At 44.8% G+C, this 24,957-nt stretch overlaps 1 protein-coding gene across 2 annotated transcripts in view; it reads left to right on the forward strand.

The window, feature by feature from the left end:
• lov (jim lovell) overlaps positions 1-24,957 on the forward strand; it is a 124,924-nt gene that overhangs the window by 17,733 nt on the left and 82,234 nt on the right. For both annotated transcript variants that reach the window (XM_046622434.2, XM_046622426.2), the window contains exon 2: positions 23,264-23,383. In XM_046622434.2, the coding sequence (XP_046478390.1) occupies positions 23,341-23,383 (43 nt within the window). In that variant the 5' untranslated portion in view covers positions 23,264-23,340. The remainder of the gene's footprint in view (positions 1-23,263; positions 23,384-24,957) is intronic.

Here is a 24,957-nt window from a genome sequence, read left to right on the forward strand (position 1 = left end):
TTGGACGCGAGGTGTGGTGGTGGAAGGAATCCTGTGACAGTTCACCGTGTATTTAACCTACACCATCAGAGCGTGTCGAAAACCAGATAAGAAGAGGAAACGTTGCAGTCAGAGTCTACTATGGTTCTGATAATATTGTTACAAATTTCCAACCCGAATATGAAACAAGCCTTCCTGAATACTTTCTTGACGCCCAATTAGACAATTATATCGAACGCTCACCTCATTGACGATTTGATGAATGTCAAGCACGCGCTCAGCAATTAATCATTGCTCATTGCTGAGCCAGGTGATTTACATTGCGTATAATCCGTTTACGGAGATAGGTCGAGTGACTTGTTACTTAGCGTTTAGTTTTTATTTACTTTGGGGAACAGAAGTCAGGCCGTTTCACACCCACTGTCATCAAATTTCGTCAATGAAATACTTTTGGTTATTTCTGTTTGTTACACCGTTGCTTTGGACAAAGATAATTTCTCACACATGATAGAAACAAGTAATATTATAGAACGAGACGTTTTTATACCTAAAAACCGAAGATTATCTTTGACACTCGCCTAGACGTTGAAAGTGGCATTATCTGGCCATGTTCTGCCACAACTGGTATCACGCCGAAGTGGAAAATAACGATGAATACAATTTCATTAAGGAGTAGAATTTTCACCGCGGTCTATTTCACAAGGAACACTGATTTGAGCTCCCCCTTCGAATTCGTTGCAACTCATGTATGTTGTAGAGCATTGAAAATTGTAAGACACTTCTTTTTTTTTTATCGGCGAACAAACGGTTTAAATGCGCGCGAACGACCCCCATGATGGGCACCCAACGGGGTGGTTTCTTGATGCGCTTGACGTAGTTGAATGCAACCAATTCTGGAATGTTTTCATTCACGAATGAAATATTTCAGTGTTAGTTTCATTCGAATACATCAGGTGCTTTTATCCGAAAATGAGAAACTACGCCACATTGGGTGCCCATTTTAGGAGTCACTTTCAACCCTTTCAACCGTTTTTCTGCCGACAAGAAAAGACGGTCTTTAAGTTTTCAATGTTCCACGACATACATATGCTGCAGCTAAATCTGAAGGGGACACCAAACTGATGTTTCTTGTTAGTTGAGTTGTAGAAGCTGTAAACGGCAGGTCAACAATGTACCCACACTGCGAAATTGTATAACATAAGACGGTATACAAAAGATGAATGTATTAATTTGCTGCCATTGTATCGTGTTCGTATTGTTAATCGCACAGGCGATGTAATTCTGCCACAAAGCGAGCATGAAAGCCAATTATGACAAGGAGGTGAAAATGCCGACTCGGGAGCGGGGGTCGGGATGGTCAGTTTAAAATTCGAGACATTATGTAAGCCATTGCGAATTATCGGCATAAAACAGCTTATATACAAAGATATCACACCATCGAGGGAATGTGCGTCATTCCGCATTCATTTTACACACTGGCTACTGATATTTTCATCTTGCCTGAAATACGCTGGAAATGTAAACTACATTACGTATCCGTATGTTCTCGGCATAACAGAGTGAATAGCCGCGGTTCTGCTTTGCTACATTAAGGAGGTGTAACAGTTCCCATTCTATACGCAAATCTGAACAGAAACACTCCAACAAATTTTCCTTAGATACGGAAATAAAAAAATGGCACGAATTATACGAAATCGCAACAGTGAATTGTTAGAATTCGTATCATATTTTTATTTCTGCGTCAAATTTATTTATTCATTCATTTATAATCTAGATTACTTGTAAATAAATAAATTTGTAGAATTCATGCCATTTCTATATTTATATTGTATTGGAGTGTTTTTGTTCAGAATCGCGTAGAGAATGGGGATTTTTCGCGTTTCAGATACGTGAACTATCATATTTGGATATACGTATATACGTCAACGTCGAAATCGACCAGGGCACCACCTTAATGACTGCAAGGCTTGCGAATACAACTCCGTTGATGTGAGGCCTGCGTAATGATATCCTGTAAAATGGAGAGAAGCATGAAACGTGAATTAAGGAATTGAAAGCACTAGGAACAGGAACAGTTTTTCAGCCTAGGTCCGAACAGGATCTCCGACCGTTCGACCGAACGGCAGGAGCTGTTTCTCTTCCTTGGATCGCGTCGGAACTCGGGCATTCATCGCACTACGGTGATGATGGGACGGCTGCAACTGCGAACGAGGACACGGGTGGAGCAGGATGCGCACCACTTGGGGGAGGGGGGAGTAGGAGAGGAGGAGAGACACCTCGGAAAGAAAGGCCCACTACCTCGTCCTTCTCCTCCTCGGAGAACTGACTCCCTGGTTCATATGTGCGCGTCGATTTCGCGGTCGGCTGCACCGCGTGAGTGGCCTGCCTACCTCTTAAAAGACTCTAGACTCCGTTCCAGCGATGGCTTGTCGCGGCCAGCGAGTGCGTTCAAGTTTCCCCTTACGGCGAAGACGAGAATCGTCGAAACCCCGGGGCGATGGGAAGTTGGCGGTAGCTCCTGGGATCGGGGTTTCGCGATTGTTGGAAAGGAAGGGTGAACCGTGATCGAGGAAGTTCACGTGGGTCGAGGAAAACTGACGGACGAGTTTGTTTGGTCGGTGCTCGGTCGAATCCGTCGTCACTCGAGGAGTGCGGTACGAGTTGGCTGCGCTGGCTGAAAGTAAAAAATGCCCATGCCGGAGCAGCGAGGGGTCTAAGATCTCGTGCGTGGTTCGGGACCCTGGATATACTCGCGGGGCTAAATGATCATTCCGCGACTAAAGACCGCATTAATTGCAGTCCTACCGGCTGTGCACTGTCCGAATCAACCCGACGGATGGTCCAGCTCTGAAGTGCCGCCTGGGATTTGTTTACTCGAAGACGGTTCGCCGATCACGCCGTGCACAGAGGGACTTGAAAGTACCGTCGACCTTCACACAAGGCGTTCAGCCGTTACTCTTTCGAGTACAAAGCTGCACTGTGAGCCTAGCAGACATGAATTCCGTTCTGTTAAGAGCAGCGAGCTAATGTTTCTTCGCTCGATTTCGATCTCCGCGTGTTTTGTCGACAAAATTCATACCGAAATGGAACGAGATGAACTCGGACTCGTGTAGGATTTGCGAAATCGGACGCAGGATACGGAGAGTTTGGGAAGGAAGACCGTGTGTCCAGTTCGCATCTGGCCTCACCTCGGCCCTCATCAGATTCTGCGCCGATAGAATTATGGTGTATTTGCTCGACGGTGAGGAGGAGAAACTCTTGGGCGGCAACAAAGACGCGTTGGTCCAACAAAGGAGAGCGAAAATCGCTCTAGTTCACTCCTACTTGCACGCTCCTCGGCTTCCACCACCTCGGACCCAACTACTGTGAACGTTGCCTTCAACTTTAACGCCGGTTTCATAGGCGTACACTGCTTTTCAACCGGACAATAACACTAACGGTGACATTAACGAGCTCTATACAAGTTCCGCTGGCTCTTCACCGACTTTGACAGACCCCTGCAAGAAACTTCTGATAATAATTGAATTTAGTCAAGCTTCGATCGAACCTCGCCGACTAATTGCTATATATACCTATGCCATGTATACATGCGTGTATGTGTGTGTGTGTAAGGCAATTGCATGATATTCATCCGCGATTTCGTCGATGCCGACAATTTTCGTAAAAATTTCGACTCCTGCAAGCATCGTAAATTTTACTTGGAATCCTTCGGAGGAATTTTCACCGCTCTCCCGATCTCGGTTTCACGTGTGAACGGGGCTTAAGCAAGAAAGAAGACCGGCACTCGGAGCAGCTCTCCTCATCAGGCCGCAGCTTGCCGATGTGTGCGCGTGTGTGCGAGAAGAATTACGAACCTTTTACGAGCCAACCGAGCCCCAGACGTGATTAATAATTACTATAACTATGATCGCTGATCTGATGATCCTCCCTGATCATTCGGAGAGGTCAACCAGCCGCGGACGCCCACATGGGAACGAGAAATCCGATAGGCCAGCTATCACTCAGCCCCGAGCTATTAGTACCAGCAAATATAGTTACGAATAATAACGTGATTAATGAATTGGCCTCTCATTTGTTGCACGAGCCTCTATACCTACCTGATTCGTTTTCGAACCCGAACCGCCCCGTTAAAATGTCTCGCGTTTTTTTCTGTACGATCGGAAATTGAATTAATCGATTGAATTGAGCCGCCCGATGAAAACTGGCGGCGATTTTTCAAAGGCGATATTTTCGGAGATAAATTAATTCGTTTTCAATATTTTCAATGGCTTTGCTGGTGTGCGAGGAAAAGGAGTTGGAAAATCTTGAATCGCATTTTGGAAATCTCAGCGTGAGGTCCGAAGCTGCAGTCCTGCTGCATACTGAAATAAACGAACGACAAGTCATGGTCGCCGAGAAGGCGTTGACCAATTTCTTTTTGTCTACTCTGTTGTGGAAAATTATAATCACAGCGAAGAAAGGATTCACCTGGCGAAATCAACTCACGGCAAGGGATTGTTATTTATTTTCAATTCCACACGAGTATAATTCTCGTCGGCTCAACCGCAATACCGTAAAATTAGGTGTGACCTTTGCAATAACCGCTCTGTAATACGCATGTTTATGTTTTTTCACTGCATTCAAAGCGTTTCTCTGTCGCTGTAAGACAACTGTGACCTTACGTGATGAATCAAGGTTTGCCACAGAGAGTTGATGACCTGTAAAAAATTTACGATACCGTATTGCAACGATGGTTCGAATATAAAATCAAATCAAATTCTTGTCCTATTAAAAGCCACCGACTAATCATAGTATTTATTTATCATTTTTTATCGTAGAATATACATATAATGCGATAACGGTAAAAGAATTCAATTTATGACACGCAGTGGAAAAAGAGACATTTTTTCACTCATTAATTTTTTCCTTTCCACGTCGAATGTTATTTCGTATATGAAATCGTTTTTCTTTTTCAAGTTTGACGATGCAAGCCTATCGCAAAACCTGAAACCACCGAAGTTCAACATTTCAGATACATCATGTGTAGTGGAGGAAAAAGTGGTTTTATTATTATCAGTGGAATGGCTCGTGTAAGTACAACGGATATGTGAATATGGACAGAGACCCTCACATGTGTCTTCGTATATGCGTTATTACCCAGACTGTATACCTATAACCCTGCATCCGTGAAAGATTCTCACCGAGCATGCAGCGCTTAAACGCACGTCCACGGCCAGCGCGCGGTGGTACAAAAAGGGTGTAGCGAGCCGACCTGGTTGAGGTACACATGAGTCTCGGAGGGACAAGGAGGAGGACGGAGAGGTCGTCACGCGTCAGAGCCTCCGAGGCTCAGAGATGCTCCGAGACGCTCTTCCTATCTCTGGTTCCACGGCTCATAGAATCTCTCCGTATTCACTCTTTCGCCCGACTACATACTCGAATACCTCGAGTTTCCGGTCTGATTTTTCGGAACGTGAGCCGATTTGGAATAGAAGATCCTAATAACCGCGTAATTCTTTCCGATCTAGCAGATTTGGCGCTCGAATCAAGACACCGTCAGTTTTTCAAATCATGCACAGTTGATGGAAAAATCGTTAATGTATTTGGATTTTCGAAGTGATAATTTTCACATCCCTGAAGGTATAGCGTGACTCGTTGACGAGGACAAATCTGAGATTGACTAGAATATTCAACTGCATATACACGTAACCAGGTAGATTCGTCCTCTTGTCGAATCAGTTGAATAAAAAGTCACTAATCGATGATTCGCTGTTTTAATTCTTCATTATCACACGGCGAGAGAAATCCGGAAGTGCGTACAGTTGCATAACCAGTAAACCAATCTCACAAAGATGTCGCGATGATCGTAAACGTAGTTAAGAACTCAGCATGTGTTTGCGAACCGTGCTTTCAGACTGTGGTAGAACATTTTTCTCGCAGCGCGAAGAAACTGCAGTCATCTATCCGTCCTGGTAGTGAAATTTCATCACTCATACACGCTCGGTGAGATCTTGACTGGACCAAATTCGAGAGACGAAACCCACGCGGTCCCGTAGGTATACAGGCAGGCACCATCATCTTCCTTCGTTCTCCATCGTCCCGCGCATTTCGGTGTTTTCTTCGAGGGGGTTTTAGTTTCACGATTTTATTCATGTAGGCATAACGTATAACCATCTTTGCCCCCGTGACCCGCGAGCATCTCCAGAAGGTTACCACCTGGGTACCCCTCGTTGCCTCTCGGTTCCCCGGCGTTATACGGGCCACGCGTAATCCTACACCTCGCGTATATCCCCCTTGGCGTGTGCGAGCGTTGCACCGTCCTGGGTGTGTTTTACACACATACATATATGTGCGTCCGGGTTCGGACGAGAGAGAGATGAGACAGATGAGGCCGGCCGAGCACGCCGGGCAGAATCGTGACCACCCGTGACATACACGCTCGCTTGCACGCTCCCCGAACGAGAAATACCTACACACGTCCTCGTGTTCCTCGGCCTTTACTGCCGGCATGCGGCAACATCACCGCGAGTGACCTCTTCGCTCTTTGATTCGTCTGTCGGACTGTCTCGGCTCGCTTTGTTCGTTTCTGATCTGGTAGACGTCATAGACGATGCGAAAGATTCTCAGCTCAAACTCCGGACGGCGTTAGAAATCACGATTCTGATGACGTGACGTTGCTCGTTGATCGGGACCGTTATCGGCTGCATGTGTCACGGAATTCGGATCTTCACGGCTTTGCTCGCCGAGAGTCACTCTCGAATATCTCTGTACCAGCGCAATTAGCCCCACGCCATTCGGATCTCTTTCGCGCAACGTTTTTACTCACCGCTACAGTGATACCTGCTAATTGACCCGAGGTGCGGCCTCGCCGGTAAACGCCTGGGATTATTACGACTCATACCTGTTACGGTGCGAGCTTGTCTTTGCTCCATAAATTCATCCGTCGACGACAAGGACTCGGTCGATCCCACATTTCACGGATCATTTTGCGAAACTATTGGTACTTACACAGACTTTGGAATCGTGGTTCGAACTCGTTGAAGTAGGTACGTTTAACTGTGAAAGCTCGATGGTGGGAACCTATACTGTGCCTGTACGATCTTTCATCGTCGTCACGCTGGTTAGCAGCTTGGCAAGCTTCTGCTTCGGCGTCAATAATTAGTCCGTCTTGAAATATTCGTTCAACTACCGCAAGAGATGCATCCGCGTTAATCGTTGTACCCTCAATCTCCGTGCCAATTATCATCTCGAACCTCGTCGTCATTCTTAATTTGTCTTGTTTCTCACGTGGCTTGGCAAGGACGATCGTTTGCTCCAATTGGCAGGGTCCGATGACCGCAGACCTTTGGTCCCGAATTAGGGAGGACACCGCGAAACCAAATTTTTGATACAACGAACGAGGACCCGAAGCCCGGATGTGTATCGGAGAAAGAGTCTCAGGCGACATATTAATTCCTCGATTGTCTTCGTGGACGAAAGGCAGCTACCGGTACTACGCAAAAAGAGGTTACCAGGAGTGTCATAAGAGAGTGGACATGCCTATCCGATGTTTCTTCCAGTTTTGGTAAGTATGGAAATCCGCAACGGGACAGTCGATTCAATGAATGAATCGTTTCATTATTCATTCAATCGAACGGCAACAAAAGGAGAATTTCGGGTGTCTGGTTTAGACAGATCGATCGATCTTTTTACAGCCGAGTTTAAAGAGTTCGAGTGAAAATATCAGTTTGAACCTGGTACCCATTTATGCTGGCCTGGTTATTAAAGTCATTCGACGGTGTTTCACTTTCATAGTTTCAAGATATTCGAAATTCTCATAGAGATATTCTTTGGGGTTGTCCAAAATGCGGTAAACATTTGTTAAATATTCGCAACCGGTTTTTATCAAGGGTCGCAGTTGTTTCATTTCAACATTGCTGGTTGTTCACGACTTCCAAGCTAGCTAATTACAGTGTGTTACGTCGTCATATCCATTTCTCCAACGATCTTCGTCTATAAATTTACAAATCTACTAAAAATTGTCGATCACAGCGTGCGCTGTCTTTCAACGTTCAGCCACGAAGTTAACGTTCAGCGAGACCATCCGTTAATAATTCTCGAATGGCTTGATCCCAGGCGTGCTGCCGGCCCGTTGAAACTGATATAACCTGTGAAAGAAATACAGCTTCGCTACTTGGACAGCCGGTTGTCATTTTACGGTTGTATTTAGATCACGGTTAGAGCATTCCGTTCACACGTTCACTATTAGCCTCCGCGAAGATAACATTGAAAAGCTCTACAGCCTAATCCCACCATTGTTTTTCACCGGTTTTTGTTTTGATGAAAACCGGCAGTAAGGCCCGATAAAAACTGCGTCCATACCGTCACGCGTGGCTTATCAATCACGCCCGCAATTTCTCGGCTCTCCTGTAAGAGAGTCTTCTCCGATCCCGGCGGGTCCCTCTCTCTCTCTCCTCCTCCTCCCTCACTCTCATCTCCGAGCAATCCTCCCCCTCCGAAATACTTTTTATTCAACATCGTGTACAGTTATACCGTTCGGATACATTTGTCAAGTGGCAACTATGATGAGTCGCGGCAATTCCACGGCTCCGTCAACGCCGCTCGGAGAGTCACGAAATCGGCATCACGATCCCGCGGCGTTGTTTCCGTGGCTAACCACCGATTCGATTCGCGACTTTGTCATCGGTTTCCACTCGGACGTTGCTTGCGCGGTTTGATATTGCAATTTTTAAGCTCGTTAACGCACCGTCAAGTCCTTCACGAAAGTTCCTCGGTACCGGCGTATAAATTATGATACTCCAGCTGCACGGATGGCGTGGAAAAAAAAATCATTCGTTAATCGTCGATTCGATTGTTGTGTATTTTTACACTCATCGTATACTCGTTCGAATGTTGCGCGAATCGAAAGGCACTATCGTAACGTTTTCATATTATGTCATCAACCGCAGCGATGCATAATGGTAGGTACTCGCTGCTTTGGTAGCTTATACTCGAGTTTAGTTTTACAATTCAAATGTCTAATTAGCTTCAGTTAATTACCGAAGGCTCTCTGGCGTTTACCCTTTCCTCATCTCACTTCTCACTCTCCCTCTTTTTCTCTCTCTATTTCTCTCTCGTCTTACCAACTCCGCAGCCAGCTTCATAATAGACACACTATATCCGGGTTTATAGTGTAAGTTGTATATACGCGCGGTGCAGCCAGGCTCTCAGCCTTTTACTAGCAATGAGATTTCGGTCGCGTCACTCGCCGGAGAGTCGATTGTTTTTGTTTATTGATTTCTTTTCTTTTTTACTTTTTTTCTTTTTTACTTTTCTTCGTTCCTCGCCCCCCCCCCCCCCCCCCCCCTCCCACCGCTCCCCTCTTTCTCTCTTTCTCTTTCCAGTTCTCTAAAAAAACCGCTAAACATGATTTTCACATCATCTGGCCAGTGTGAAAGGCAGCGTAAGAAGCAGTTTTGTAATCATTTAAAATTCGGTTGCATTTGTTACGCAACTAATACGCTCCGTTAGGTTCAATTGGCGCGGAGTCATAAGCTTTTTGCCCATCGTGTTACATGCTCGTCGTAAGAGCGAATCTTTGTTTAAATACCTACTGTGCGATACTAATTCACGTAATTCAATTTTGATGGTACGATATCTACACACCGGCACTAAAATCAATTTCTTTGCTTTTAATTTTTGGAGTATAGTAATATTGTATATTGTATTCAAACTTGGAACCAAAATTCTATATACTATTTTGGAATTTTATTTTCTCTGTAATCAATCGACGCTACCGTCCTTCTTTAAAAATGTTTTAGTTTTATTTTTTCTATTTTTGTCAGTCGACAACGACGTGACTGTCACAACCGTGGTATAATTTATTATTTCTCCGCATCATCTGTATAATATCGTATAATGCTTACCGTTAAAGCATATACACCGACATGCACAGATTTGTTCAACGTCAAGATTCAACGTACACGTATATATGTAGGCAGACATGCATACATTTGTATATAATATCACGTGTATACATAGGCAGGGCAAACGGCATCGTCGGCGTCATTTCACGGATTTAATTCTTAACTCGTCGGGGAATCGTTTAAAAGTCTACGGTATATATACAGGAGCAGATACAATAATAGAAACGAATTTGAGCGGGCAACACCTCTGAAGTCGGTGGTGGTAGGTACCGTACAGGGCGTTGAAAGTTATTTAACCGGTAAAGCAGCCGCGCGGTTCTGATACATACGGCACACACACACACACACACACACACACACACACGCGTGCCTTGCTGTGTTGAAAGAGTATAGTAGGTACACGAGCAATTTGTGGGACACGCATATTACCGGGCGCGTTGCGTTCTGTGTCATAGAGAGAGGAAGAAGGGAAGATACGCAGAGGTGGAAGATGCCGAGAGAGAGAGAGAGAGAGAGAGAGAGAGAGAGAGAGAGAGAGAGAAGGGGAGAGAAAAGAAATGGTGTGCGCGTTGTCGGCGACCGCTCGGCCGGCTCGAGGGGCGCTGAAGAAGCAGGGGCAAGGGAGGGCGACTATTAGCGCTGACCCTGGAGCCTCGAGTGAAAAGGCGGGAACGAATCTCAGGTAAATGAGCGGCGACACTCTCGGCTCAGAGTGATTTTTTGCCCCCGGTTTAGGCGTGCGGGGGGGCGAGGGATTCTCCACCCCGCTCCACCCCTCCGCAAGACGAGTGGGTGTAATATGCTTTTTACTTTCGGGGCCCCGCCGTCTCTCGATGATAGTTACTAACTTTTTTGTTCACTTTACACGCTGAGCTGCTGCAGGGTAAAGTATAAGTCGTTCAAAGACGAAGCGGCCTGGCGCATGCATCTTCGGATGGCTTTTTAATAAAATACTCCCAGCCGGTGCATCCGGTCGAAGCGATTCGTCGGTGGTTCTTAATTACGTCTAAAATGTCGAACGCGAGACTCGGAGAAAGCATGCTTGCGATCTTGTAATTATTCCGAGGTCACGGAGGTGTCGATAATTATTTTAACGCGGCAACGATTCGTTTGACCAAAAACTGTGTGAATCGAAGTTGCGGCTGCGGATGATGTTTTCGCTAAAGTTTTTCTAACCGCCTCTATCGCAAGGTGTTAACTTTTCCCAGACAAACTCGCTAAACTTTCAATTATAAGCCACTGGCGTGGGACCGCGTTCGGGCAAAAAATCTCCCCCATATCGCAGCGTATTCCCCGCGGATTGCCGTTTGAACCGCGGCCACCGCTTCGCGTCAAATTCCGCCTAATCTCGAAACCTGTGGCCCGTGAAAGCTGCGACCAATTTCCGCACTGCGGGCGTAGTTGCAACGGGGGTTTGAAAAATACGGAAAACAAAGAGGCGAACGCTTTAACGTTGGAGAATGAATTTACGGCGGTAAAATCGATTCTGCGTAATAGTTTCAGAGCTTGCGGGTTGTACTCTCGTATTACATTCACGGTTCGCGGTACGAATTCGTGAAAAAAAGAAAATGAGGCTGACAAAATGATGCAAAAAATCGTGTCAGCACTCGCAGGGATATCATCGCGGGTCTCTTTATCTGTAACACCGTAAATTGAACGGAGATTTGTTGCGGCCGCGGCCGCTGACGTTACCGCAAGTAAACGCGTGTCATGATGTGTGTTGACCGCTTACGATTAGTTTACCTCCTGCAGGCTCACTATGACCGGGGAAACGGATGAAATCCTTACGCGAAGACGTCGGTAAGATATTTATGTATATATAAGATTACTCGTGGAAAGTAATTCAAAGGATAAACAGGCACGTCATTTTCCTTATTTATTGTGAGACGATGCGCGTAATCATCGTCGGAATTATATCCTTCACCTACAGTCCCGTGACCGGCTTTATAACGAGCGGGATTTCTCTTTGAACGGAGAGAGACTCGGTCATTCTCATACATGTAACATTGTTCTTGCGCGGGTATTTAATTCGAACGATTTGGTAAACGGTTGTTAAATATGGAGTAAAACATTTGGGAATTACTTACTCAGGATTGTATAGAACAATGCATGAGCTAAAGAGTCAATCCTTGAAATTACTCAATCGTGCCGAAATTTTTTTGCGACTATTTTCTCTCCTGGTGTAAAACCGGTCGGCAAATAAAAAAAAACTTTTCTTCTCCTTCTTATTATTATGTGTAATTATAAAAGATTTTACGCTCATGGATCGAAATATAATAACAAAAAACATGTACCACGTATACTTTTCGTGAAATGTTTTTTCTTTTTTTTTTTTTTTTACAAATTATAATCAAACACTAATGATAGCAACAATATTCATGAAAAAGAGTTACAAAGTTAAAAAGTTTAAACGTTACTATCGTCGGAAAATCTATTTACTATTTTAATTCTAGTTATTTTGTAGTTTTCTTTCTTTTCATATAATCGATTGGAGTTTCACATCGAATCTCTTCTCTAATTCCTCCCTTTCAATTTTACCTTCAAATTCTTTTCCCATCAGTTGGAACTGGTTTTTTATGTCAGATGTTAGCTAAACAGATTAAAGTAGTATAAATGCAAAAACAAAACGCAACAGATTCTGATTTTTTTTTTTAAATAAAAAAAAAAAAAAATCATATCATGTAATACATACGCGACAGCATAAAATGGAAAGCAGACATAGATTCGAAACATTACAACCTTCATATCTGTAATATTTTGTTATTCATTTATTTTTTTTTAATTTAAAAGGATTTCGTTGCAGACCTGTGAAATTAATTTTATATTAGTATTACATTTGAGAAACCGTGAGGAGCAGTCGAACTGCTTGCGAGATAGAGAGATACGGCTAGCAATTTTCATTGCCGCAACACGCACGCTGGTAATTCGATTAGACGATCCAAGGAAGCCTCCCTGATATTTTGCGATCGAGAGCGAGTAAGAAGTTCGCATTCCTGGGTGTATCGGGAGCTCGAAAGGCGTCGCAAGGATTGCAAGGAGGCGATCAGCTGCATCGTTCCTGCAACAACGCACGCGTGCAAAAGACGTCCCTCCATTCTCGTACCCCATGCAGGTATACCTGGAGTGCGCTCCGTGCCAGGGCATCGCAGAAACGCGTGCAGAACTGACACGGTTCGTGGACGTGCCGAAAAATGCAGGTTGCGTCACGTACGATACGCTTAGGTACATGTATAAAGCAATTTCGCTATAGGAAATACAATATGCTCCCGGATGAATCGAAAGGATCCGGCCGCGATCTCGATTCGATTTCAACATCGATCCTGCGGTTTCTTATACCCGCGCGGGAAAAACGTTCGCCGCACGCAGTTGCAGTTGCATGTCGGACGATGACCGAGGGTTCGGAGAGGCTGCAGTTGAAAACTCCGAGCTCGAGTCTACAGGCAGAATTGAGGAAACAGGGAAATCGACGTGAAATCTGATTTCAGTGATTCCAAAAATCTCTCCGGGACCAAATTTGCGGCCCGAGGTTGAACGGAGCAGGGATGAGCTATCGATTCCCAGGAGCTATCTCGCATTCCTAGCGAATTCCCCCCAGAGCTCGGCGTATGTGCGATTATGCCAACGAGGTGGGTGCCAACAGTACAAAGAGGATTACCGTGCCCTCTTACAGGCGGCTCTTTACAGCGGTTGTAAAGGCTTCTGCTCTTACACTTGGAAGTATAAAACGTCGTTACGCGTGTTTCAGAGAGCCTGCACGTCGTCAGCTGCTCCGCAGAGAGTGGATATTATTTTCCGCGTTAGAATCGCGTCGCTTGACGCGTTTTCCCACAGGATTGTTATACGCATACGTGTCGCAGGGAGTTTCCGTTTGAATAACCCACCTAAGAAAATAGCTCCACTCTGAGCTCCACACCCAAACCCGCCGCAATTGTCTCGTAATTGCCACTACGCACCGTCTAACGACTTTCCCCTCCGAGGAGACGGGGACGGCCAGAAGTCCACTCGACGAGTTGGTTTAACAGTCGCTGATCGGTGAGCGCCGAAAACACCTAGTTTGAGGCACCGGGCTGAATGCTGATGAATAATAAACTCCTCCCGCAAATCGGCTAAATCTGATCGATTTGTCGATGAATGAACGCAAATAAAGCGAAAGCAAACTTTGAGCAGAATTCAGAGCCCGTTTTTCTCTCATCTTAAAGTTAAGGAATCGCAGCGATCAGCTGGAAGAAAGTTACAAACTCATCCTCTGGGTACCACTAACAATCAGGAAATGACCTTCACGAAGCTAATTGTTGTTCACATTACAGCGTACACATTTAGAGGTACTAAATACTGTGAAAAATGTGGTGTTGAAAATAGCTCGCGTGGACTACTAAGATAAGTGTACCAGTTATTAACCCTTACATTTTACGAAATTCTAAATTTATGGCACAAATCGTGAATTTCTCGATAACTGAAATCAATCGCTAGAAGGTTGGACGCTATGAATTTATTTTTTGGTATTGTAGAAGTAAGGGTCAAACAGATACAACCGAAAAAGTTCAATAATTGGGACAGCGTCATTAACTGGTACGCTTGGGAATTTGGAAATTTTGCACCTGCGTTGTAAGAAATATATTCGAGTATGAATATTCTGCAGAATATTATTAAATATAAAGCTTTTCAACGTATCGGACGTGATGATCAGAATGCATGATTTTCTTAGTAGTGTGGACGTGGACATCACAGCGAAAACTTTGTCGCTATACGTATAACATTAAGCTCATCAGCCTCATTAGGCAAGCAACCCGGAGAGTACAAAGCTGCAACAGTATATTATCGAGATTCCATGGGGAACACCGACCCTGTTGGTTGATGTAAAAGCAGCCGACAACCTCGCAAACGACGCATGTGGACGCGGAGCAAAAGGCGAGCAATTACCAAAAGACGTACCGCATGTATACAGAAATACGGTGAAGAGAAAAAACGAGATGACGTCAGATTAGGCTTTGGAGAACACGTGATTAGGACACCGAAACGTATAAGTTCGCTTCGCGAGGAGCGCACGACTCGTACAAGTCTCGTACTCGTTACTTGAATAACTTTTTTTTTACCGGCACCAAAAGAAACTGTTCCTCTCCGCGTTTTCCGGGCTCGTAATTTCAGTTTGCGGAGTCCGTCATCCGGCCTGAAATCACGCGGAGAACCAGCCGCCCACTTACGAAGCTACGTTCGGCCGTAGTCGTGTGGGAAGGAAGGCGTCAATTAGAGCAAACTGCACCCTCGATCGTTCGTTTGCAGTTCGTTCAGGTGTCGTCTCGTGTGGCAGCATCGGTTCCATTGTCTCCTAGGGTGGAAAACAAGCGTGGTAATTTTCAACCACCATCCACCTGCCTCGTCTTAACACCGAGCTTGCGACCGCTAGAGCAATTTCACATGTAGCCAATTCCACGTGTTGGCCGTCGTTGATCTTCACCCACGCAAAAAATTTCCCAATCCGGAATGTCGAGCGTATAACAAATAACACATCTCCGGCAAATTCTTTATTGGCATCCGGACAAGGTAAGGATTCCCAATCGGGTTCGACGCTGACGGGATTCTGACCGCGTGTCACTCGATCCGCCGCCGATAATAATTACATCCGAGCCGAACTTTTTCGCCAATAATTTAGTTCGTTAAAAACGGCAGGTGCTTACTACTATATACACAAGATACATACCTGTATCTACGTATACCTACGGCTATAATACCCGGTGACTTGAGACCTCACCGAGTCGCGTGTGATGCCGCCAACCGTAAAAACCCACGTCCATCTATTGGCGAGCGGCTAAACTCGCCTTCGAATACCACGTATACTCAGCATTGGTACTACATGCAACCTTTTCGTTGTACGTGAAGCAATTGCCCATTCAACTTGTACGAGACGTCAAGAATTTTATACACGATTTTGAAATATTTTTTAATCAACTTTGCTTTGATTCAAGCGAGGATACCGTGGGACAGGCGTACAGTGTGGCAAAACGGACAAAAGTCCGGCCGCGGTTTAATTCTTAACGGACTTAAACAAAATCAAATTCAAAGTATTTGGGAGAGAGTCTGCTAACTTGTGCCAAAGTAATTTTTAAGAATTTTTAACTTCCTTTTGTTGTGCATTACCGAAGCTGTACACAACAGCATCTATAAAAACTATGAACTGAACTCTAATTGCCCAAAATTTTACAACTAACGCTATTTATATATATATAACCTATGTAAAGACTGCTACCTTGACGCGGTAAAGAGCCTTATATCGTTTTATTATCAATCGATAACTGAACGCAATCAATTATCAGAATCGTTAAAAATAGAGGCTAGAATGCACGTACGTTGAAAATCTAAGATTCATACGTACAGGTGTCTATGACCCAGATTATATGAATTTAGGATTCGTAGAATTAGTATTTATTTATTTGTAAATGTTGAACCGTTAGTTGTAAAATTTTTGTGCAATTAGGGTTCAGTTCTTTAATTTTAAGTTTTTATAGATGCTGTTGTGTACAGCTTCAGTAATGCGCAACAAAAGGGAATTGAAAATTCCTAAAAATCGCGGTGGCATAAGTTAGCAGACACTCCCTCCCAAGTACTTTGAATTTAATTTCGTTTATATCCGTTGAGAATTAAGCCGCGTCCGGACTTTTGTCCATTTTGCCACACCGCGAGTCGCGTTGGGCGGCTGGAAGAGAGCTGAAAGTCAGTAACTAGGAACTAACGTTCTTTGGCACGAGTACTGACCTCGGTTTTGACCCGCGTGCGATTGCTGAAGTCTCGCGAGGGCAAACGTCACTCCGCGATGTTTATTCGCGTGCAGCGAGTGAGTTCAGGAGGTCAAACCAATCGACGCCGACCCCGCGGTGTAAGCTCTGCCTTACGGCGAAGAAGTCTGCGCCTCCGTCTTCGCGGACACCCTCGCCTGATATCCGATCTAGTCGCACGCTCTCAACACACTCCACCTGCAATCGCGGCTTGAGCATAATCACGCGTGAGATTAGTGTCGCGGTTGCAGGTTTCGTCGAACAGGTAGGCAGGTAGATACGCATGCTCTTCGTGCCGGTTTGCCGGCGCCTGAACAGCCGAGAGAACGCGTGTGTATAGGCACAGTTTTGTACTTCCGCGGTGAAGTCATCTTTTTTTACTTTCTTTTCAGCCACTTGTACAAGGTATACGATCCACGCCGAAGAATGATTTAACGTTTGAGAGTCTTTATACGCGTTCTCACGCGGTTACTGTACATATACCGGCCAATGATCATCAACTTTCGTGACAATTATAAACATGGGTTCATAATATGCTATTAGGAGTTTAAGTGTATAGGGGGAAGGCTTCCGATGCGTAATATATGATCCGAAAATTGAATAATGGCTTTCTGCCACTCCGAAATGAATTTGAAAGTCACGACTTCTTTAATACTAGAATCGTATTACCTTCTACAATGTTTTACCGATATTTCAAGTTCAAATTGCCACGCTAAATTCGTTCGTGAACAACGATGCAATTCTTCTTCGTACTATTTACATTTCACTATAAATTATAAGTATATCGCCCCGGAAGGCGATTATAATTTCTCACTGGACTACTAACCGAACTGTAAACTTTCGAAAAATGCAGATCAAAATAATTTTCAACGTATAGTACGTGGTTTACACTCTTGTTCACAAAGCAAGCGATATGTTCTCCCTACGTTAGCCGAACCGAGCTCTGTTCCACATCGAGCCATTGAAAAAGTTGCGTAACGCTCGCAAGGCACAGCACACATTACTTTGCGTTTGACAGTCCGGCGTCCGGGATGTGAATCGTGGGGTTTTCCGAGTCTGGCGAGGACATAAAGACCTCAAAGTAGGGGGTGCGTTCGTTTTATGGCTGGTGAAATGAATCACACCCCCTAGGATATATTATACCAGGCGCACACGTCGCCGACCAGGAAACGCTGCTGCCTAAAAATCCGAACCACTGCATCAGTCGTTGAACGGTCAGAGAATCTCGCGTGCGGGCTGAGGGCTCGGCCTTTTTCCTTTCCGCTCTTCTTAAAGCGCTGAAGGTGCGGCATCTGCCCGCCGCGATTTAAGACCTAGAATACGGTGAATGCGCGTTACACGAAAGGGTGCGAAATTTGTTTTAAACGTGCGAACGCGCGTTTTTGCCGCTCCGATTACTATAGGAAAGGAAACGCGTCACGGCATAACGTCATTGCTGAAAAAATTGTACGATCATCTCAACTCTATCCGAATTTCATCTCATCGAAATAATCGACCATTTATAATTTCGAATAAGACGGGCAGTGAAAATTGATGTAAACACAGTTGTAGAAGAAAATTTATTCCGGTTTACAGAAATATTTCTCGTACGATATTAACGGGAAATACAGTTTTGATTATTCGGTTCAAGTTTTGATTCAATTTTCGATTCGATTTTCGATCAATACCTGTGTGTCGTCATAAACGCTACTGATCAATGGTTCAAGCGGATTTTTGAAAATTGTTAATCGTAGAAACGAAGGAGCTAGAGGATTTATGAATTGACGAAATCACCCAGTCGGTAAAGTTCAGTCGCTGTAACCGAAGTGCAAAATGTAAGCAACCCTTGTAGACGACGCGCACTTTAACGTTGACAAACGAGGTACGAAGTATTTGGTGTAAACAACAGTTGTAAGAATCGGGGGGGTTGGAAAAAATGTAGCAAGATCAGAAACTGAAAGAGTCACAATATCGAATTGTCAAAAATGGAGAAAATCTATTTTATAGAATTTAAAAGTGTAGAAAGTGAAGATCAGATTTTGACTCTCTGAATATTCCTACCTATTCCACAGACACTATCCTTCGACTCTTTTTGATTTGAAAATTAGACATCGCGTTTCATCTATTCTCTCATCTTTCCGCGTCTTTACCCTCACCAAAAGCAAAAAATCAAAAAAAAAAAAACAGGGTTCAGCCAGGGAAAGTCAGGGAATTTTGAAAACAAGACTAGAATTTTTAGTCTGCCAAAAAAATAAACTCATTCTTGTTGTACAAAGTACCATCGATCTTTAAGAACATAAAAAATTGCACTTGAAATGTCGTTTTGTCGCACGGCTTCGTACATTCTATTTGTATTTCTTGATACCAAACCTTCTATCGTTTTTGTCTTGTGGAATATCGCCGTCCATTGTTAGTAAATTGATAATCAGACAGTACGATAGTTACCAGATATTAATATCGAAGGAAATTTTTTGAAAGGTTATTGAAAAAATCCTATTTTCAGTCTAAAAGACGTGAAAAATTCAGGGAACATCAGATTTCAAAAAGCGTACGAGCCCTGAATACTTAACGAAATAGGAAGAACCGCGGATCGGAAAGGCGTTAAGACCGCGCGAGCATCGTCGTTCCGGGTGCAGCGACAGGGTTAACGATTGGCATTACGGTAGCCGTGGAATAGGTGAATAATTGAAGAAACGAAGGAAGAGGAAGAGGCGTCGCGCCGCTTAGGGAGAGCCGGCCTGGCGGCGGCGCACCTGTACGAGAAGAAGAGCTAGGCGGAGATCGAGGCGCGCGCTAACCCTAAGTCAAAGCGTAAAAGGACAGGGACGCGAAAGCGGCGGCTTCGGAGGAGCGCTCCGGTGATTACGGCGACTGATTGGCCGCGCGCGAGATGAGACGGCGGCGACCGTCCGTCGACCGCAGCTCGTGACGAAGAACGGAGAGCGGAGATGCGGGAAACCCTTCTTATTTCGTCGTGCTCGCCGCCGCCACCGGAATACAACCGTACGCTCGTCCTCAGCGAAAGAAGAATCCGGCCTCTCTCTCTCGTATATAATTTCGTAGCTCGTAGCTCGAGAGAGTGGCACAACCGCGCCGCATAGATGCGCCACGCCCACCCCTCGCCGGCACTCGGTCCTGTGTCTCCGCGGCTCCTGCGCCGTCCTTCGGCCACCCTTCGACCGACCTTGGTTACCCTCGGCGCCCTTCGCTTCACTCGCTCCGGGTACCCGATGCGACGTCGCCCACTAGCCGATGTAACCTCAAGTTTCTTGCCGACGATCTGACGGAATTACGCCGTTACAGACACGCCGGAGTCGATGGTCGGAAACCGTGCGATTAGCCTTTACTTTTCTCTTATCGATGAGACATCGACCTTCCGTTGACCAGCCAAACGAATCGGTGTGACATGTAGAAACGAGGGGCTTTTCGGTTCTTGATAATGTAAATCACTTTGTGTGAAACGATTCCCAAGAAATCGACCTAAAAATTGCTTCAAATCGTTCGAAGCTTTAGCACAAATATCTTAATTGTCGACCGGAGATCGTCCGAAAGTGCTTAAAATCGTTTTAAATCACGGTGAAAGTTGTTTAAAATCACTGAAAACCTTCGAAATTGGAATTGCCTGAAATCGGTTGAAATTGTTTAAATCTTGCAATCCCCTGTCACACAATCTGCACGGGAATATTTCTCGGATAAAGGTCATTCAAAATTTCAGTTTGTTTGGTCAACCAGAATCGAGTAGAGTTCTACTGCAATTTTTCAGTCACGCGACTTGGCATCGTCCCTGAATCGCAAATTGATCGTAACCTGTGGCGTATTAGCTATTTTCAACATGTTTAATTGTTCGAAATAGAAATATTTCATTGTTCGGCAAACGGAGGAAAATCGTAAAAACGAATTGTCCGATGAAAATTGAAAAATTTTCACAACAAAACCTTGAATTTACGATAACCAAAAAGGAGTTACGGAGACTTTCCGAATGCCCAGTAAACCTTCACTGACACCGCTCACGGTCGGTAAACTTTCCCATCCACGTAAGAAGTTGTATGTGTGTTCTCTAATTGGAGCAATTGAAGATACATATTACGAGGTCTAAGAATAAAATATTTTATTTCGCAAACCAATATGAGACTTTGTTACTCGAGAAAACAAAGTGGATTCTGAAATTGCCTAATTATACCTACTCTTCGACATAATTTCTTTACCTCTTATGGAAATTGAACTCTTAATACCAGGGTGTGTGTAGCATGAACATATTCACAGAGAACCTACGTAAGAATACGTTTGTCTAAATTGTGGGTTAAGCGTCGGATTTCAACATCTACTAAATTTTTATCTCTGCATGCATGTGTATATGTAAAGGTGTAACGCACCCAATTATCATTTTGTGAGCACAGATGTAAAACGGTGCTTAGAATGGTTTCGTTTGTATACATTTTGCAATCACAGCGGATATATAATAGGTATAACAAGGAGTAAAAATCACGACAAGGGTTTCATTTCGATTCGGATAAAAAACCGTCTTATCCATGGTCCGATTTGAATACTCTTGCAGCGTAACGTATATAAAGGTATACGATACAAAAGGTATAAAATATTTCATCCACCAAAAAGACGAATATTCCTGGCACGCGAGTGCATCGCAGTGGCGGGGAGAGTATGGCATGACGTGGTGGAGGGAGGGAGGGAGGTCAAGGGAGGAATGGGGGAGCGGATTCTAAAATTATCCCAAAGTAGGTAAGAATTACGCCCGATGAATTTCTCTCGTCGAAAATTGTAGCGACGTAGCTGGTTCGAGGGTCGAACCCGGGGTCACATTGATCGTGTGGAAATCAATTCATCCTACTTTCGACCGCAAATAGAGATTCAGGCTGTCCCCCACCTAGCGCAGAGAACGTGGGTCGGATGTATTATGTGGGATAGAATTCCGCGAAGATGATTGTGATGATTGTAGTTCACGAGAGTTTAATTTAAGAGGAGGCGGAGGCGGGCCTCGCTCGAGATACCAGAGCAACGCTGTAGAGCACACACGAGGGAGATGAAAAGAGAGAAAGAGTGAGAGAGAGAAAGGAGAGGCCGAGAGTCGAGGAGAGGCGATTATCGTCGAGGGCGAGGAGGGCAGGGCACGACCTCGGGCGCAAGGCCCCTCGCCTCTGATGCTGCTGCCTTCCTTGCCTCCTCCTCCTCCTCCGGCGTTAATACGTACGTAGGTACGTAGGTACGTAGGTACAAGGTACGCGTACGGAGGATGAAGGTGAGGCCCAGCGACGCTCTCCCACACCGTCAGGCCTCTTCGCCTCTGCCTCCGTCGGCCGGAGCACCGAGGTCCGGGCAAACACAATGGCCGTCACGGATTTCTTAATCGCTCCCGATCTATCTGTTCTGTAACAGGTATGGTACGTGGATGCCATGCTTGTGTATATCGTACGCGGTGCCTGCCTTGTGCGACGGGGGTCAACGGCTCTCTCGGGGGGCCGTCTGTCCGACCGACGACCGTTCCTTACTTACTTCCTTCGCTGCCTCACTGCACACTTCCAGAGCAACCCGGAGCCGACGTCGCGACGGAGACTTCAACGCGCGACGCGCGCCGTCGCCGGGGATCCCTTTGCTTTTTTCGCAACACCCCCGTCCGGCATCGTCACGTGACCATTGGTCGAGTCTCTGCGCGACCTTCTTCCTTCGTCCTCTGAGAAAAGTCGAAACGTTCGATTGGGTTGATCCACAATTTTTTTTTTTAAGCAATTTTTGTTGGTGGGTAGGAAATGCGAGAGTTATAGTCGTTACGCATCGATGTTTAATCTTGGCCGCGAATTGTGTAAACGTCAGATTTTACCTTTGATGATTTGAAAAGAATCAAATCTCACAAGCTTGGGCTTGATATTTGGTATAGGATGATATTTCGCAACCGTATGATCAACGAAGATGTCGAAGCTGTTCAAAAAGTGCGCAGGCTATAGATAATGGAAAAATTCCGATTTGCTGGAAAAACTTATACTCGCGTTATGGTAAGTTTTGGCTCTAGTCGAGTTATCCGTTCTCACGCATATGTTTCCACGCGACATACGTTTTACCTGTAACAAATAAAAGTTTGTCGGTCTGAAACAAATTGATAATCACGTACCTACCTACTTGATTTCATTAAGTGTAAATAAATCGTTTATTCTCGCAGTGTAAACGCTGGAGCGAGAACAAAGTTTACCGGTGAAGTTAGAACTATCGGCACATTGTTGCACGCTCTGATTGCCTCAAAATGAGTATTTAAACAAGCACAGTGGAAGGATGCAGCAAGTTGCCTTATTTTGCCTACTAATTGATGGACGGGTTGTGTACAGTAATCGGTCGACTGGTTATGAGTTTTCTCTGTAACTTTTTTTCGTACTTTGCTCGAAATAACCGTGCAGCATGTTTTTGCAAATTTCGATAAGTCTCAATTCACTCCTTCGGTCACACGATCGAATCTCTCACCTACCGACCAGTGTTTCCGGTTGAATTGGCGCCGGAGAGTTCAGCTCCGCGGAACCAACAGGGCGGGGTGGATGTCAGCTGACCGTCAGCTGAAATCAAAAGGCTTATGCGATTTATAAAAATTTCAGAGGTGGAATGTCAAAAATTATAACGAGGTTGATAATGGCCGTGAAAATATGATTTCAGGATCACAAAAAACCGGAAACTCGTGGTGGTGGATAAACAGAACTTCTGGATCCAAAACGGACCATGCGATTTGTACAATGAGTTTGACGGAGCAGAGCAGAGCTGACGACGCGACGAGCCGTAAGTATTGTTATACATTATTATCGAATTGCAAAATAATTTGCGATTCGCATTTTAACGCGCCTACACGCGGTGTGGAAATTGTTTCACGCATGACTACGAAAAGTTTACGTATTACAGAATTTTGAAAACTCGGGAGAAGAAAAATAGGTACAAGTACGTCATCCGAATTTTTTCTTTCCACCGTTTCTAGCGGTTCCCTGCAGATTCCGGAAGGGATGTTGGGTATTGCAGTGGGCGGGTCGGGGATACACTTTTACGAAATGGATTGATGTAATGCGAAGTTTTGTAATTGCCGGCGGCATGGCCTGCGGGTATACGAATAGGATTTAAAATTAAGTAAAGATTAATATCACGCCGTGAAACGTGAAAGACAGATTGCTTCTCGGATTTAATACTAATAATGTTGTCGTTTGGCATAACCGCAGCGCACAACGTCGTGTTTACACCTCGTACATATTATATTCTACCTACACGTCTCGAAAACTTTTCACCGCAATCATAACGTCGTCACCTATCCGGCTCTCATCGTCATTACAATCAAGAGCGAACTGGGGGCTATTTTTTCTCGAAACTGTCATCCTAACTGCGCAAAGTCCTCGCCCGAACGAGGACGCGAAATAGTTCGGGCCCCTCGGGCTTTGGGTCCAGGTGAGGCCCTCTCACTCGATACACACGCGCGGTCGAACAAACGAAACTGGCAAATGAAGTTGTAGCGACACGCAATTAGCGTTGACAACTTGACAAGCCGCTGTCATAACGCGTATTTAACGCCGCGCCGTCAGCGGTTGGCGTTTCTCAATTCCGACGCATGCTCTGCCATCGTAATTTAAACGACCCTGAGTCAAAGTAACAGTATTTTACGGGGAAAAGCTGAATAAAGTATATTTTCAAAGTACAAGTCTGAAAAGCTGCAGAAATGAATTTGAATATACATTCAATGTAGGGTCTTTGAAATTATAAGGGTAGTGCTGCGATGAATCGGGCATATAACAACACTGTTAAGAATTTCTGCATGGAACTTTCTACACTGCAATTGGAAGTTTTATTCGGATACGTAACGGGGAATTTACCATACATTTACTGTTTATGCAATTTACAAACACAATAAATTTACCACACAATTTAGAAAATTCCAATCACGATTTTGTGTTTGTCCTACAAATAGTTCAATAAAAAATTTTCATTGCAAATTTAAGACAAATACACAGGAATTTACGCTGCCGAAGCTGATTTGTAGATTTGCAGCCTGATTTCATAAATTGACAACTCTTTCGTACAATAAACGTGTGATAAATTCACAATAATTTTTAACAACGAACGCTGTATTCCACCCCTCTTTTGACAACGCTCACTCTCGTACGCGTACGCCGACGATACGAATAACGCCGACGGCCGCAAAGATACGAATCCTTTCCATACACCGCGCTCGCGCTTTTCTCGCTCTACGTGGAATGAAACAGGAAATCTTTTTGCTGCGGGTGGAAAATTGCGCGCAGCCCGGAGAGCCATCGCAATTGTCGATGCTGAATACTCGCGCTGCAGTTTCTTTTTTCGACCCGCCTACCCGCGGT

Source organism: Neodiprion pinetum, chromosome 1, assembly GCF_021155775.2.
Source record: "Neodiprion pinetum isolate iyNeoPine1 chromosome 1, iyNeoPine1.2, whole genome shotgun sequence".
NCBI lineage: Eukaryota > Metazoa > Arthropoda > Insecta > Hymenoptera > Diprionidae > Neodiprion > Neodiprion pinetum.